General features: G+C 47.3%; 1 protein-coding gene and 1 pseudogene across 19 annotated transcripts in view; both read right to left on the reverse strand.

Annotated features, from left to right (window-relative positions):
- Positions 1-335: 335 nt before the first annotated feature.
- Positions 336-2,003, reverse strand: LOC116542205 (annotated as a pseudogene).
- Positions 2,004-4,884: 2,881 nt separating this feature from the next.
- HUWE1 (HECT, UBA and WWE domain containing E3 ubiquitin protein ligase 1) overlaps positions 4,885-16,752 on the reverse strand; it is a 157,352-nt gene continuing 145,484 nt past the window's right edge. For 18 of the 19 annotated variants that reach the window (XM_032267005.1, XM_032266995.1, XM_032267004.1 and 15 more), the window contains 11 exons: positions 15,724-15,820; positions 12,446-12,601; positions 11,336-11,581; positions 10,822-10,939; positions 10,045-10,185; positions 9,183-9,470; positions 8,952-9,057; positions 8,192-8,309; positions 7,263-7,444; positions 6,765-6,955; positions 5,556-6,177 (listed from right to left, as the gene is read on the reverse strand). In XM_032267005.1, coding sequence (XP_032122896.1) covers positions 6,075-6,177; positions 6,765-6,955; positions 7,263-7,444; positions 8,192-8,309; positions 8,952-9,057; positions 9,183-9,470; positions 10,045-10,185; positions 10,822-10,939; positions 11,336-11,581; positions 12,446-12,601; positions 15,724-15,820 — 1,746 coding nt within the window. In that variant the 3' untranslated portion in view covers positions 5,556-6,074. Of the gene's footprint in view, positions 6,178-6,764; positions 6,956-7,262; positions 7,445-8,191; positions 8,310-8,951; positions 9,058-9,182; positions 9,471-10,044; positions 10,186-10,821; positions 10,940-11,335; positions 11,582-12,445; positions 12,602-15,723; positions 15,821-16,752 lie in introns of all 19 variants that reach the window. The other variant, XM_032267008.1, reaches the window with a different exon arrangement.

The following is a 16,752-nucleotide window of genomic DNA, read 5'->3' on the forward strand; positions in this document are numbered from 1 at the left end:
CTAGACTGGAGTGCAGTGGTGCAATCTCGGCTCACTGCAACCTCCACCTCCTGGGTTCAAATGATTCTCCTGCCTGCCCGAGTAGCTGGGATTACAGGCGTGTGCCACCACGCCCAGCTAATTTTTGTATTTTTAGTAGAGACAGGATCTCGCCATGTTGGCCAGACTGGTCTCAAACTCCTGGCCTCAACTGATCCACCCTCCTTGGCCTCCCAAAGTGCTGGACATTCAGGCGGGAGCCACTGCGCTTGGCAGTGAGCTTCTACCTCTTGCAGAATGCCTCTGTCACAGGAAACCTAGTCCACGAGTGCTGTGACACTTCCTGAACTCTTGGGTGGGGTGGAGAGAGGAGGAGGATGTTAATTCAAAGCGTCTTAAGGTTCAGCACTGACAGAGGCAATACCCAGCTCACTCTCAGTTTTGTTTGGGTCTCCTGACAATTGAGTTTCCATAATCTGGTCAGCTCAGAGACACCACCATGTGTGGCATATTCACAAATGCAGACAAAGGAAATTCTAGAAAGCCAGGGGTGAAAAAAATCTTTCCGTTCTCAGACACTTCTGTGAAGTCTATGTGGACTAAGGGGAGAACAACAGAAGTTTCTCTGGGCCTTGGCATCTTGGGATCTCTTCTCTCATTTTCTAAAAATGGTTTCTCACCTCAGGCTAAGGAGATGGTGGGGAAGGAGGTCTCCCTTCCCCTGCCCACCTCAGACAGTTCTAGGGAGATAGAGGTTTCACCACTTGGCCACTAGTCTCAAATAACTGGAAGGCTCCTTTTCCTGAGGCCATGCAATGTTCTGGAACCACAGGTCCCCAGCCCCCCATGGGAGCACAGACAGGCAGGCCGTGTTGGGCTTCTCACCCACAGCCACTTTTTTGGCCCGACTCTTGGGCAAGCCCTCATCACCATCAGGGTCTTATGGGCAGTCTAGACTTGGCAGCCCAGTCCTTGAACTTGGAGAGGGAGGTCGGGCTTGGAAATGCCTTGTCCCCGGGCACCCAGTCGTTGGAGCTGAGCCCTGTGCCCACAGCTTGGTTCAGTTTGCAGGCACCGCTGTGGCACTCTTTGCTGGTGGGAATGAAGAGGCCTCACTGGCCTTCTTTGCCTTTTTCTTCTTTTTGGTTCCAAGTGACACCTGGTCCCTGGTGAGCTCCCCTGACTTCTGCTCCTGGACTGTGGCCGTGCTGGGGGCGGCGGTGGCGACTACCGCCACCTTCTTGGCTTTCTTTTTCGACTTCCTTTTCTCCTTTGCCTCCTTCTCCACCGTGCCAGCGCTGTGGATGGCTGACTCCTGCAGGATGTCCGACGCCGACACAGCTGCCTCCCGGCACCGCCGCCACTCCTCGTCGCTGTCCTCACTGCTGGAGCTGGAGGGCGGGTGCTTTCGGCGGGGTTGGGGCGACTCTTCCTTCTCATGGCCTCCAGGGACAGAAGTAAAGAAAAGGCGGAAACCATCATCCTCTGAAGCGACTTTCTGTACCTGAGCTTTTGTTGGCTCCTTTGCTACTTCTGAGATGGTAATGAAGCTGTCCAGCAGGGCTCCCAGCTTCTTGGCTACGTGGGCTCAGAATTCGGGGGTGGTCTGAAGCTCGTTGCCATCTTGTTCATGCTCATCCACCTTAGGCCTGAGGCTCGGTTGGGAGGTTGACAACTGGTTATTTGTAACACCTGGGTTTTCACAATACATCTTTGGCTGCTGTGCCGCACGAGACTGTTGGGGTAAAGGCAGGAACACGGAGTCTGCTGCAATAATTGAGCTGGTGAGAGGTGTGGACTCCAGAGAGACGCACTTGCAAGATGGAGTCAATAGGAGTCACTGATGAACGGCTCTTGGCTTCACTGCCCCGTGCGGCCGTTCCTCCAAGCCCCAGGCCGGCATTGCTGCCTCGCGGCACCGCGCCAGCTCCTCCGCATCGCTTTTGGGGCTACTGCTTTCCGAATCGCTCATAGTGCCATTGGGCGCCGCCATCTTGAACTACCGCCCTGGCTATTTTTTTGTATTTTTAGTAGAGACGGGGTTTCTCCATGTTGGTCAGGCTGTTCTCAAATTCCCGACCTCAGGTGATCCACCTGCCTCGGCCTCCCAAAGTGCTGGGATTACGTGAGCCACCATGCCCAGCCTCAGATGAGACTTTGGACTCGGAGTTTTGTTTTAATGCTGAAATTAGTTAAGAATTTGGGGGACTATTGGGAAGGCATAATTTGTTTTGAAATGTGAAAAGGACATGAGATTTAGAGGGGTCAGGGGTGGAATAATATGGTTTCGCCCCATGTCCCCACTGAAATCTCATCTTGATTTGTAATCCCATGTGTCAAGGGAGGGACCTGGTGGGCGGTGACTGGATGATGGGGGTGGTTCCTCCATGCTGTTATCATGATAGTGAGGAAGTTCTCATGAGGTCCAGTGGCTTAAAAGTGGCAGTTTCCCCTGTGCTCTCTCCTGCCATCTTGTGAAGAAGATGCTTTGCTTCTCCTTTCTTCTGCCATGATTTAAGTTTCCTGTGGCCTCCCCAGCCATGCAGAACTGTGTCAATTAAAACGCTTTCCTTTAGAAATTACCCAGTCTCAGGGAGTTCTTTATAGCAGCGTGGAAGCAGACTAATACAGACCATTTATGTTACTAGTAAGGCTTCTGGTCAACATTAGGCTATTTTTTTTTTTTTTTTTTTAATTGAAATGGTGTTTCACTCTGTTACCCAGGCTGGAGTGCAGTGGCATGATTTCGGCTCACTCTCAGCACAAGCAATCCTCCCACCTTGGCGTCTTGAGTAGCTGGGACTACAGGCATGTACCACCACACCCAGCTAATTTTTTTGTAGAGACGGGGTTTCACCATGTTGCCCAGGCTTGTCTCAAACTCCTGGAATCAAGCAATTTGCCCACCTCAGCCTCCCAAAGTACTGGGATTACAGGCGTGAGCCACTGAACCTGGACTTTTTTTGTTTTGTTTTGCTTTGTTTTGAATTGTATTTTTTGTAAAGACATGGTCTCACTGTATTACCCAGGCTGGTCTTGAACTCCTGGGCTCAAGTGATTCTCCCACTTTGGCCTCTCAAAGTGTTGGGATGACAGGTTTGAGCCAACTGTGCCTGGCTAGTATTTGAGTTTTTGGGGAGTCCAAAGTGATATACAGATTTTCAATGGCACAGATGTATGGTCAGTGCCCGTATCCCCCATGTTGTTCAAGGGTCAATTGTAGTTAACATCAGGTCAACTGTATGCTTTTTTGTGTAAGGATTAAAGCAGAAGGAGCTTTATCATCAGGTCGATTGAAGACTTAAACTGACCTGTTAGGGAAACTGGATGTTATCTTTCTCTTCTGATTTGTTGGAAGGTCAGCTAATAACTTAGTTTAGGGTTGGTGAAGTGGAACTTTAGTACGGGTGACTCCATTTTGATTTTGTTTGGTCTGTTGGGGCCTAGGGCAGGAGCTTAGTTCAAACCAATGGCCTCCTATGATTTTTATTTAACAAGACTGCCCAGACTGGTCTTGAATTCCTGAGCTCAAGCAATCCTCCCACCTTGGCCTCTGAAAGCCTTGGGATTACAAGCATGAGCGCCCCTCCAGTAACTTGATTCTTTGCTAGCAAATCGTTTCTCTTCAACAGCTACACCTTTTGTTTCCTGTTTTACTGAAATAGAAAACTGCAGAACAGCACTAATGGTGATAATTGACCACCTTATCTTTCAAGTGTGATGTTGGCTGTTGGTCTGAAACTACCATATTAAGGTAGGATCTTATACCTTTAAATGTTGCCAGGAATGGTTATTGAATGTGAACAAATGCATTGCCATCTAAGGACAAAAGTTTCTCATTTGACAATGAGGTGATGAATATCACACTACACATAACCCAGAGGCAAATCATACTTGATCATGTTCTATTTTTGTAGGCATGCCACTGAATGAGATTTGCTTCCATTTCCCCCAGGATTATTCCATCTGTACTCCCAGCTTCCACATCCAACCCCCACAACCTCCAACCCAGGAACCCCCTTTACTTTCAAATTTAAATTACCTGCCAAAACTTTATTTTCAAAGAACCAGTCAATCTTACTGCTTACTGACAGATTCTACTCTTTCTGCTTATTTCTTCCACTTTTTTTTGAGACTGAGTCTCACTCTGTCACCCAGGCTGGAGTACAATGACACAATTTCGGCTCACTGGCTTCAAATGATTCTCCTGCCTCATCCTCCCAAAGCGCCGACATTACAGGAGTGAGCCACCACCTGTAACTGGGACTGCAGGATCCTGCCATCATGCCTGGCTAATTTTTGTATTTTCAGTAGAGACAGAGATTTGCCATTTTGGCCAGGCTGGTCCCAAACTCCTGACCTCAAGATGATCCACCCACCTCAGCCTCCCAAAGTGCTGAGGCCACAGGTGTGAACCACCTGGTCTATCTTGTATCCCGCTGGACTCTCAGCAACGAAACTCCGGCTGCCTGGAATTCTATGACTCCTTCCTCCATAACCTCAACTCCTACACAGCTTTAGGCTCCAATCCAAGTGCACTGACGATGGAAAGCTTTCCCTGACTCTCCAGGCTAGGTCAGGCACTTCAGCTCTGTGCATGGTGACCCCTTTCTTCATCTGTCATGGAACTAATCATCGACTTCACCCTCCTACTAGCAGCTCAGTGACAGGGATGGGGAGATTCTTCTGCTTTCTCAGTCGCTAAAGCAGGGACAGGCACAGAAAAGTGGGAATGCTGTAAAGGGGAAAATGGCTAGCAGCCTTGGCTCCAGGACCAGGGGATCAGGTTGAAGACACCCTTGCTTTCCTAGACCCACACTTTGGGACAAGGTCAACGGGAAATCTGGTTCAGAGGTAGCGCTTCAGGGAATGAGAAAAATCACACAAAGCAAGCACCACTTGGGGTTATTTTTTCTAACTAAACTTTTATTAAATTATTTTTTTCTTTGAAGGCTGAAATCATTGAAGTCCTTAGATCAGCTTTAAGCACTGGATGGAGTAAAAACCACAAGCGACTACAAGGTGATCTGTGAACAGACTGGCAGACAGATGACGAGAGAGGGAGTGACAACAAAAATTGACAAAGTCTGGTCTCCTGGTGGGCTAGTCAAATTACTTGCTTATTAAAATGTTAGAAATAAACAAACATTAACGAAATAAAAACCTAAAACTGAGCCCCAGTCTTAAGACTACTAGAAAGGCTCACCAAGTAAAACCTTCGGTTGGGTCAAGCGAGCTCTCTAAATGTTCTGTACAACCTGCTGCAGTCTGTTCCCCTTGGGCAAGGTGATGCTTTGTCCTGTGTGCAGCCTTTAACACCATCACCGTCCCCAAGTGCAGCTCCCGTTCTAAAAAAGATACCCCCCACCCCCAATTCCTGGTGACTGCCAATCTCTCCTGACTGCAGAAACTGACTCTGAAGGAGGAAGGTGCACCAGTGGTGGAGGCAGGTGGGCAAGTGGGTCCGGCAGGGATGGCTTCCTGGAGAAACCATTTGGATCTTTTCTCCAGATGCCTAATATGTGCTTAAGAGATTTTTTTTTTTTAAAGTTTGAAAAAAACTCCATTGTGAAAAGTGAGTTATGAAGAGTGCTCTTTATTTGAAACCTCCACAACACAGACGCCAATCTTGTCTCGCATTGAATCATTAGCTGTGCACATCAACACATTCCAAGCACAAATTAAGAAATGCAAACAGAACAAAAAAATATATATATATATAATTTTTTCCCCTATCCAAAGGTTTCAAGTCTCAATGCAGCAAATCCTTCTGAACACAGAATCTGAGGAGCACACTGTTCAAACAGTTGGGACAGACAGGTCCCTGCAAAGGCTACTGCCTTTTTAACAAATGGAGTGGGGATCATGGACGGCATGGAAAGGGGAGAGGTGGTGAGGAAACAGGCGGTGGGGAGAGAATGAGAAGAGGAACAGGTATGCGCTGGGGAAGATGGGGCAGCTGGGACACACACATGGTGAGTTGGTGGATTTCATTTATTGGTTTTCGACAATTTCTTTCTGGTTCTTTTTTTAAACTCCCCCCTCCCCAGGTCCAACAATGGTAGAAAAACCCCACAGAGGTGGGCAGGACCTTATTAGGCCAGCCCAAAGCCTTCCGAGCACTCCTGGATGGCCAATAGTAGCATGTGGCGGAGCTTCTCAAAGCTCTCATAGGCAGGCAGATCCAGTTGATTAAAACTAGGGAAAGAAAGATCAGTTTGTGGTGAGGGATGACAGAGAACCAAATCCCTGTGTTTCTATGGTGCCCACTGGCCCCTCCCCTCACCTCCCTGAAGAAGCCAACTTCCTGCCAATCTTGTCTCAAGCCCAATCTGCCCTCCTTTATCTGGCTCCCAAACTGGCCATCATGCACCAAAACCAAAAATCTGAGCCTGTCACTCTTCCTTCAACACCCTGGCCTCACTCGCCCACAGGCTAAAGTGCAAGCTTGAAGGAGGTTTTCAGGATCACTGGTAATTGGACCTCTGCTGAGCTCTTTAGACTTCTGCTCCCTGCAACTCCTCCTTGCTCTCCAGTCGCGGTGGGCCCTGGCATACACCATGCTCTCTTGCGGTGCTGTTCACCTGCCAGTGTCTGTCTAGCCCCCGCTCTGTCTAGCACTTCTCATCTCAGACATCATCTCCATAGAAACACCAAATTGTGAGTTACCCAAGGTCCAGGACTCAGCCACATTTGCGTTCCCAGTCTTGGGTAGGGTCCTAAAAACATCAAGTATGCAAGCTCAATCTAAGCACGGAAAAGGAGAAACAAACCCTTCCTTTTACCATGTGTGAGCTGAAGGCAGGCGATCTGTGGACCTGTCATCTCGATGGATCTGAAACTTCTGAATGCCATTCATGCCTTCGAGGGCAGCAAAGCCTTGCAGGGGTACCTTGGAAGTACCCGTGACAAACTGGAGGAACTTGGCACGGTCAGCTTGGTCGAAAGAACGCAATGCTCTCCAGAACCACTGGATCTGTAGGAAGGGACCCATGAAGCCAGTGTTAGGTAGAAGCTCCTAGAAGCAGGGTAGGGGGATGGAATCTGGGAAACAGGACTGGACTTGGTATCTGAGTCCCTTTTGTGGGATGAGCTACAGTTCCTTTCACATTCATAAGATGGGCAAGAGAAGTCTGATACACTCCAGGAAAATGAAGAGTTAGATATAAGTAGACCGTCTTTTACAAGCACCTTCCTCTAAGAGTACTACTGGTTTATTTGGTATCACACAAACTAGCATTGGTAAAAGGACCACATGAGGAGGGATGCCAGCAGCAGCTCACCTGAATAGAGTTGGACTGGTATTTGTGGTATTCAGTGTTGGATTTCAGATCATCGATGTCAATGGTGGGCAATCCTGATATGAGCAGCTCTAACTCCTGCTCAGTGAAGATGGAAATGAGGCGCTTTGGAATGATCTCATAGAAGCCTTCTAAGAAAGCTGCCAGCTGCTTGCGGATGGCTCCTGGTGAAATAACCAAAAAGCCACATGCCTTTTAAACTCATACAACTGTTAAGAGGTCAGAGATCCCCCATCTGGCTCCTTTTAACATCACCTACCACTGTGAGCTGGGACTACAGGCATGCACCACCACGCCTGGTTAATTTAAAAATGTTTTTGTAAAGACAGGGTCTTGCTATGCTGCCCAGGCTAGTCTCAAACCCCTAAACCCCTGGGCTCAAACCACCCTCCTGCCTTGGCCTCCCAAAGTGCTAGGATTATAAATGTGAGCCACAGTGCCCAGTGAAGTTTTTTTTTTTTAATTTTTATTATTTTTTAAAAGACAGACTCTCACTCTGTCGCCCAGGCTGGAGTGTAGTGGCATCTCAGCTCACTGCAACCTCCACCTCTGGGTTCAAGCGATTCTCCTGTCTCAGCCTCCTGAGTAGCTGGGACTACAGGTGTGTGCCACCACACCCAGCTAATTTTTGTATTTTAGTAGAGACAGGGTTTCACCATGTTGGCCATGCTGGTCTGAAACTCCTGAACTCAACTGATCCGCCCACCTCGGCCTGCCAAAGTGCTGGGATTACAGGCTTGAACCACCACGCCTGGCCAAAATCAAGTATTTTTGATCAAGTGTTTTCCCTTTTGTGCAAGGCATTTGTGGCTCTGTCATAGTGGAGGAAAACAAAACATGCCTTTGAAATAAATGAAGTCTGACCTCTTCTCATATTGGGCAACTAGAGGTCTAAGGAACATTTCCCCTACCTGTCATTCTCATCTGGCATACCAGGTGTACATACTCCTTCTTATTCTCCTCTGTGACCAAGATGTTTGCCCCGTTGGGTTTGAGGTCACGAACTTCACAAACTCCAAACTCTTGAACCTAGAACAATCAAAACACCCATCATACATAATAGACTTTGTCTAGGATGGGATTAGATACCTGGGAACACATCCTAAACCCCTTGCCATGTCCTGGGCCGAGAGATGAGGCAAGTCCACAAAAAAGTGACTCTTCTCACTACTCATAGCTCGCAACTCCCCTGACAGGGAAAGGCTTTGGGTAGAAAAGAGGGAAATTACTCTTTGGCCCTGAGACCCACAAAGAAGGCAGATGGGAGTAAGTCAACCGTCAGTGGTAAAAGGGAAAAGGGAATGGCTAACATACGTAACTGAATGTAATCTTTAAGGAAAACAATTTGGGAGAAGAGTAACCTTAATTACCTTCATTTTCCCCCCACTTACATTTGTACAATTTTTCTACAAAGACCTACCTTTTGGAATGAAAAATTATGTATTGGAGGATTTTTTAAAAAATGAAGGTGGAACTTGGAAATGGCCTGGATTGCCTTACAAATTCTGGTTTTACTGTTTGTTATGTTACAAATACCTGCTGCAGCTTTCAGAAGTCAAGATGCTTCCTTAGAACTATGAGAAGGTCATGCAGTGCTAGTTCTAAGCTGAACCTAGAATGGATCTTCTGGACTGGTTGGAATGTGCTGTGGTTAGGATTTCCTGAACCTACCTCAGTGCTGAAGGTGAGGTCATAGCCTAGCGTGGAGACATCATTTTCCAGCAGATAAACCAGCCCTTGGTAGAAGTGGTAATCTTCACTCTCCATATCTGTGTATCTAGAAAAACACAATTATACAGGGTCATGGTTTGCAGGTGGGGGGAAGGGCAGCACAGCGATGGGACACAAAAAGACCAGACCCCCAGGACTGAGGACAGTCCCAGGACGATGCCTTATCCTCACCTGACTGACTTGCCCAAGATGTGTTTGTAAAAGGATCGAGTAAAATAGCACTCCAGGAGACGGTTGTCATATACAGCTTTGGCCACAATGCGTCCGACAAACTTGAAGTAGCTGAGGTGGTTGGGGTTGCAGTGGGAAGATGGATTGATGGTGTAGGTGACTCGATCACCAGGTGAGGTACGGAACAAGGCATACATAGGGTTAAACATCTCTCGAGAGATGATCATATACCACTCCCGCAGGAGCCCACCAGCATCCTGCCCTTCTTCTCCTTCAAACACTATATACCTGCATAAGAAAGCAGAAGCAGAAAAGAGCTGTGCAGAAAACCTAGGACAAACCCAGTTATTTGTGTGAGTGAGTGACTGTAAAGCAGTGTCAGATGAAAAGGTGGACAGCCCAGAAGTGGAGTGGAGATCTGGGACCAAACAAAAGCACCACTGACAGAGGTGTCCCAAAATATTAGTCAAGGCTCACAGATATTCCAGAAAACACTAATAGGAAAGGTACCAGAGGACTAAATGAGGCCTTGCTTATGTGAAGTGGGGAGAGGAGAAAAGTGGTATTAGAGAGGGATAAGCCCAGAGTCCCTATTCTCTAAAGGTATTTGGTGGTGGAAGAACATGGCACACAGTCTGTCCAGGGAGACTCCTTGACTTCCTGTGATTACACAGATGGTGAGCCAGCAGGGCAGGCCCAGAAGATAGGAGTCAGCTCAGTAAGATTAAAGCCAGATTCCCATGGGGAATTTCTATTACAGAGGGTGGCACCTCCCTAAATTTGAGGCCAGAGCAAGTCATCACTACTGTGCAGAAGGCCCCACCTCCCACCCCCTATCTTTTCTCCGTTCCAGGGCCCTTACAATCGATTCTTCATTTCTTCAGGGGATTTGCGATGCAGCTCACGATATGAGTCTTCAAACACATGGTCACGACGGACATGCACAGCCATGTCTTCTTTCCGGAGCCCCTCGTCTAAACGCTCCAGCTCTTGGCGGAAATATCTGGGAGGTAGAAAAGGAAGGAAGACAGGATTAAGGGTCCCAGAACAAATTTGTTTGTCTGATTAGGAAGAAGACCCACAATGACACTCCTTCTATTCTCCAAACACTTTGATCTCTGCTCCCCACCTGCTTGGGAAATGCCCAGTAGTTGGGAGAGGTAGATCACTTATTACCAACTCTACATTTTTCTTACCTCCACTGAATAAGGGCCCACAAAGACTGCGGCATGTGATTTCTGCCACAAGCAGGTAAGCATGTATACACGCACAAGGAAGAGGAGAGGCACAGGGATGACTCCAGGAGTGCTGTGGATGCCCCTGGAACTCTGCTGTGTGTGTATTATGGCCACCTGTGCCTCCTGTACTACCCCCGAAGGATGGAATGGCACTTTAGAAATCATGTGGTTCAAAAATTGTGTGACTGTTGTGCTGATGAAAAATGCAGATGGGGTGAATCCCAAGGAGTATTTAGTTATGATGGCCATCAATGGTACAGCTGTCTCTTCCCTCCCCACCACCACCATTCCAAGTGTTGCCACTAAAGGAAACTTCTGGTCTCAAGAATAACTTTGGAGGGGAGATATCATCTGAGGAGTTCTCACCGCCCCCCAAACACCCCAATATCCAGGACACATACTTGCGCTTGACATCGAAGTCGAGGACACGAATATAGTCTACCAGGACAGCAAAAGGCCCATCAGCAAGGTGGGTCGTGGACTGCCGTAAGATCTGGTTTAACACAGTGCGGTGAGTCTCTGAGGGAAGAAGTGACAGCAGGAATTAAGCACATTAAGAGCCCCAGAAGCTGCAAGACAGCCAACCAGCTGATAACTCTCTTCCTTTTCCTTCCTATTCCTTATTTCAGGGCTCTAAAAGGACTAGTCAAAGCAAAGGGCCCACCCTTGAGGTGTGAACGTGAATCTGAGCATTTCTACTCTAAATCTGAGCATTTATCCTGAGGCCATGGGAAACCATGTAGGGTTTACGTGCATAGATGTGTGTACACGTACACACACACACACACACACACACACACACACACTCACGCACGCACTCTCTCTCTCTCTGGAATCAGCTAAGGATTAACTGTATGAAATAATCCTGTTTAAAATGAAGCCTTCTACAACTGGCAGCCTAAAAGTTCCCTGTACCTGCAAAGCGAAGGAACTTCTGTGTGTCAGGGGGCAGGCTTGAGGAGATATGCATAGATGAGGGCTCCCGGGAGAAGAATGGGTCAAGGGAGGAAGGCGTGGCTGGGGTTAAGGGGGCAGGGGAGAGTGGAGGAGGCTCGTCCTTGATGTGTGCCAGCTGGCTCTCTCGGGTGTCTCGGACAGGCGGCTTGCTCTCCCGCTCTGTGGCATGGACCAGAAAGAAGGCCTCGACAGCAGGCTGTAGCACTAGAGGTAGGAATGATGGGGAAGTAACATTTTACTTTGCAAACTTCAACATGTAAATCTCTTTGCCTTCATGAACAAATTATAAATATGGAAGAAAAAATAATGAAAACTAGGCTAGGTGTGGTGACTCATGCCTATGATCCCAGCACTTTAGGAGGCTGGTGGGAGGACTACTTGAGCCCAGGAGTTTAAGGTCAGCCTGGGTCATGTAAGTGAGACCTAATTTCTGATTTAAAAAAAGAAAAAAGAAAAAAAAAGGCCAGGCACGGTGGCTCATGCCTGTAATCCCAGCACTTTGGGAGGCCGAGGCAGGTGGATCACCCGAGGTCAGGAGTTCGAGAGCAGCCTGAAAAACATGGTGAAACCTCGTCTCTACTAAAAATACAAAAGTAGCTGGGCGTGGTGGCACATGCCTGTAATCCCAGCTACTTGGGAGGCTGAGGCAGGAAAATTGCTTTAACTTGAGAAGTGGAAGTTGTAGTGAGCTGAGATCGTGCCATTGCACTGCAGTCTGGGCAGTAAGAGCAAAACTGTCTCAAAAAAAAAGAAACAATGAGAACTTGCAGGGAAATATGATGGTAGAATCAAGTCACAGAGGAACTTCCTTAAAGCCAAAGAAAAATAGGATAGGCAACCAGTTATAGATTCCCCTTGTCTACAAAGTAAAAGATACAAGCTATCTTAAGAGAAGGTCAATCTTTTTTTTATGATATTGAGGTCAGAGAAAACACACTTCTCTTTTGAATTCTCATTACAGAGATACTGAGCAAGAGGAGTAACCTGGAAGGAAGAAAAACAAGCTGGCAGGAAGGGCCCCAGAGCAGACCAGTGGGTTGGGACCTGGGCCTTTAGGCCACAACTCACCTAGCACCGCATGCTGGTCATGGGATTCCTCTAGTTCCTTTAGACACTCCCCCAGCATGTCCCACAGCTCGTCCAGGCTCAGCTGCTCACTGAGCAGGGGTAACTCAGGTGGTCTTTCTTCCTTTTCCTTCTCTCCCTGTGGTGTTCCATCGGAGGCTGGAGGGCACACAGAACAAAGTCAGAAGGTCCTCAAAACTTCCCTTCTATTTAGTTTTTTCTAGACTGAATGCACCAAATAATATACAGAGCAAATAGAGGGGACCATTGGCCACTGAGTGGTACTCACTGAGCAATATCTGAAAGCAAGGTCTAGGACTGTACTGGATGACATTTACATTGAATAGAATTAGTAAAATGACGAATATGGTTCCTCAGTTGCACTAGTCACATTTCAAGCGCTCAAAAGCCATACGTGCTACCCATCTGGACAGTGCTAGTCTAGTCACTGCCTCACTAGTTTCCAGAGAATCTATGGATTACCTCAGGGTAATGTGACAACAGTGGAGCTGTGGAGTTGCCTCCCAGTTTACACAGGTCATTTTAGGACACTATCCTCACTGAATTCTGACAGCTGGCCTTGGAAAGTAGGCTGTCTTTCCCTCATTTTTGTTTCCAAGGACAGCATCAGGATATTAAACTAGATCTAACAACTCTTTTTTTTTTTTTTGAGTCAGAGTCTTGCTCTGACACCCAGGCTGGAATACAGTGGGATCTCGGCTCACTGCAACCTCCGTCTCCCAAGTTCAAGCGATTTTTCTGCCTCAGCCTCCTGAATAGCTGGGATTACAGGCACGGGCTACCAGCTAATTTTTTTTGTATCTTTAGTAGAGAGCAAGTTTCTCCATGTTGTTCAGGCTGGTCTCGAACTCTAAACCTTGTGATTTGCCTGCCTTGGCCTCCCAAAGTGCTGGCATTACAGGCGTGAGCCACTGCACCTGGCTGACTGATGCCTTCTAAATTAGTCATCTTGTCCTGGGGCCGTTTAAAACCCTGAGAAGCCCTGGTGTGATAGATGGAATCCCATGGCTGGTACTTTTCCTCATACTCACTGGAGGCTTATTCTAAACTCTGCTCAGTAGCTAAGTAGCAAGACCCAGCCCCATCTTCTGGGTGGGGAGGAACTGACTGTTTCCTCATCAATCCCTGACCCCCATACACCTGTTCTGCTTAGGTTTTTTCCTGACCTTTGCTTTCCATTCTTTACCCAAATCCTGACTATTCTTCAAGGTTCTGATAGCCTTAGGTTTGAATCCTGGCTCTGGTACTTGCAAATCATATGCGCTTAACAAAAAAGGTGAATACAGAACAGGAGAATAACATCTATCTTCCCAAATCCTGATGAAAAGTAAATGACTTAATATAGCATTTCAACAATGGTTGTCCTGTAAGAATACTATTCCATGGGAATGTGTTAAGAGGGTGCCAAAAAGTATTCTATGTTTGACTGACTTTGAGAAATGCTGCTAACAATGGCATTCATGTGTGCTTCTCTAAGCCCTATACATATGCTCAGTTAATCCTAACACCTGAACATTCCTATTTTATTTCTTGTTTTAAATTTTATATCGATATCTATATCTATATCTGTATCTATATCTATATCTATCTATCTATTTTTAAAGACGGGGTTTCACCATGTTGGCCAGGCTGATTTTCGAACTACTGACCTCAAGCAATCCACCCACCTTGGCCTCCCAAAGTGCTGGGATTACAGGTGTGAGCCACCGCGCCTGGCTAACATTCCTATTTTAAACAAGAAAACCTAACAAAGAGGTCTGCCTCAGTTCCCAGAACCAGTAAATGGGGGAGCCAAGATTTAAAACATGGGAGACTAAGGCAGGTGGATCACCTGAGGTCAGGAGTTCGAAACTAACCTGGCCAACATGGTGAAACCCTGTTTCTACTAAAAATACAAAAAAATTAGCTGGACATGGTGGCAGGCGCCTTTAATACCAGCTACTTGGGAGGCTGAGGCAGGAGAATTGCTTGAACCTGGGAGGCAGAGACTGCAGTGAGCCAAGATCGTGCCATTGCACTTCAGCCTGGGTGAGAGAGTGAGACTCTTCTGTGAGAGAGAAAGAGAAGAGAGGGGAGAGGGTAGAGGGTAGAGTGTAGAGGGGAGAGGGTAGAGGGGAGAGGGGAGAGGAGAGGAGAAAGAAGAGAGGAGAGATGAGGAGAGAGGAGAGAGGAGAGAGAGAGAGAGAGCGCGCGCGCGCGAGAGAGAGAGCAAAGCAAAGCAAAGCAAGAAAATGAAACATGGGAGATTGAAGTGGGAGCATGGCTTGAGGCCAGGAGTTTAAGACCAACCTGGGCAACATAGTGAGAACTCCCTCATCTCTACAAAGATAAAAAATTAGCCAGGCATGGTGGCCTGTACCTTATAGTCTCAGCTACTTAGATAGCTGAGGCAGGAGGATGGCATGAGCCCAGGAGTTTGAGGTTGCAGTGAGCTATGACTGCGTTACTGTATCCCAGCTTGGGTGACACAGAAATATCCCGCCTCAACAACAAAATAAAGCAAAACAAAACAAAACAAAAGATTTAAAGCACATGCTGAGCTGGGCACAGTAGCCCATGCCTGTAATTCTAGCACTCCAGGAGGCCAAGGCAGGTAGATTACCTGGGGCCAGGAGTTTGAGACCAGCCTAGGGAACACAGTGAAACCGTGTCTCTACTAAAATACAAAAAATTAGCTGGGCATGGTGGCATGTGCCTGTAATCCTAGCTACTCGGGAGGCTGAAGCAGTAGAATCACTTGAACCTGGGAGGCAGAGGTTGCTGTGAGCTGAGATTGTGCGACTGTACTCCAGCCTGGGTGACAGAGTGACACTCCATCTCAAAAACAAAAACAAAACCAAACTAAAAAACCACACTAGCTGGGCATGGTGGCACATGCCTGTAATCCCAGCTACTCAGGAGGCTGAGGCAGGAGAACTGCTTAAATCTGGGTGGCAGCGGTTGCAGTGAGCCAAGATCGTGCCATTGCACTCCAGCCTGGGCAACAAAGCAAGATTCTGCCTTAAACAACAACCGCATCCCCCCCTCCCCCGACAAAAACATGATGTTTGAATGCCTAACAGCCCACCACAGCTTCTTTATTACAGGTACTGTAGTGTGTTTTGGTTTTCAAACACCTGTTAACATTTACAGAAACCCGTGTTTACTGGAACAAATGGGAAAACACTGGGCTTATATATGCTAGGAGCAGGGGATTCAGCAGACATTCCAGAAGACTGGCTCTCCCTTTTGCTTGGTTGGAAACAGGAAGTAGTACTGACCAATGGATTGAGTATCTTGAGCACTGGGAGATGGCTGGTCCACATCCATGGGTGATTCTTCCCTCCGGACAGATGCATCTGACTGGCTAGACTCCGACTGGATAAAAGGGAAACAAAAATCACATAAGGGTGCAACTCTGCTTTCCTTGGAGGCAGGCTAGAGGTTGGCCCTTCTACTTCTCATACACTGAGCTTGCAAAAAAGTTTCCCATACTTGGGTGGGGAAACTGTAGCCATCCAGGACAAAAGGATGCCTTTCCCAACTCTTTTGCTTTTCTCCACCCCAAGTTTTGCAAGCTTTTCCCCACATGTAGGAAATGCCTACATTTTCTACAGTCTACACTCCAGACCTGCGACCAGTCAGAACTAGCCTCCTGTATACAGACTTCAAGTTCTCTCTCTCTCTCTCTCTCTCTCTGTGTGTGTGTGTGTGTGTGTGTCTCTCTCCCTCTCTCTCTAAAATTCAGATGGGTGGAAGGTAGGTTTGCTCTGTTTCTGTTTGCACACAAAAGGGGAAATAATAGAATGAGAGCAATCTCTCATGGGTTATTTAAAAACCAAACATCTTTTCAGGTAATGGGAAAGAGACTAGGCAGAACAAATACTCCAGAAAAACAGCTTTATTTTCCCTTTCTACCTTCTTGGAGTCACTGCCCCTAAGTTCAAGGATTTTCTCTGTCTATTCAATAAAACCATACTATATAATAGTAATTATATGCAAATATCAGGTCTTAGGATACCTGTCTTGGATCTTGGAAAGGTAACTTACATGTTGCAAGGACAGGAAAACAATGAGGGAATGCCACAGCATATACATGTGATGCCAGGCTTTTACTGGAGCCACTCTGTGCTGGGACCCCAACACTGAGCTGGCTACTTAAATACCTGAAGGTTTCCTCCTAAAAGTGCCTGAGTGCCTAGGTGCCAAGGGATTATGGAGAATAAAGGCAGCGAGTAGGGTGGAGGGGGCAGCCACAGACAGAGTGGCTATGTGGGATATGTACCAAGCTTGGGGGACTTTAAAGGATA

The sequence above is a fragment of the Sapajus apella genome, unplaced genomic scaffold (assembly GCF_009761245.1).
Source record: "Sapajus apella isolate SASKATOON/1434 unplaced genomic scaffold, GSC_monkey_1.0 scaffold164, whole genome shotgun sequence".
Classification (NCBI taxonomy): Eukaryota; Metazoa; Chordata; class Mammalia; order Primates; family Cebidae; genus Sapajus; species Sapajus apella.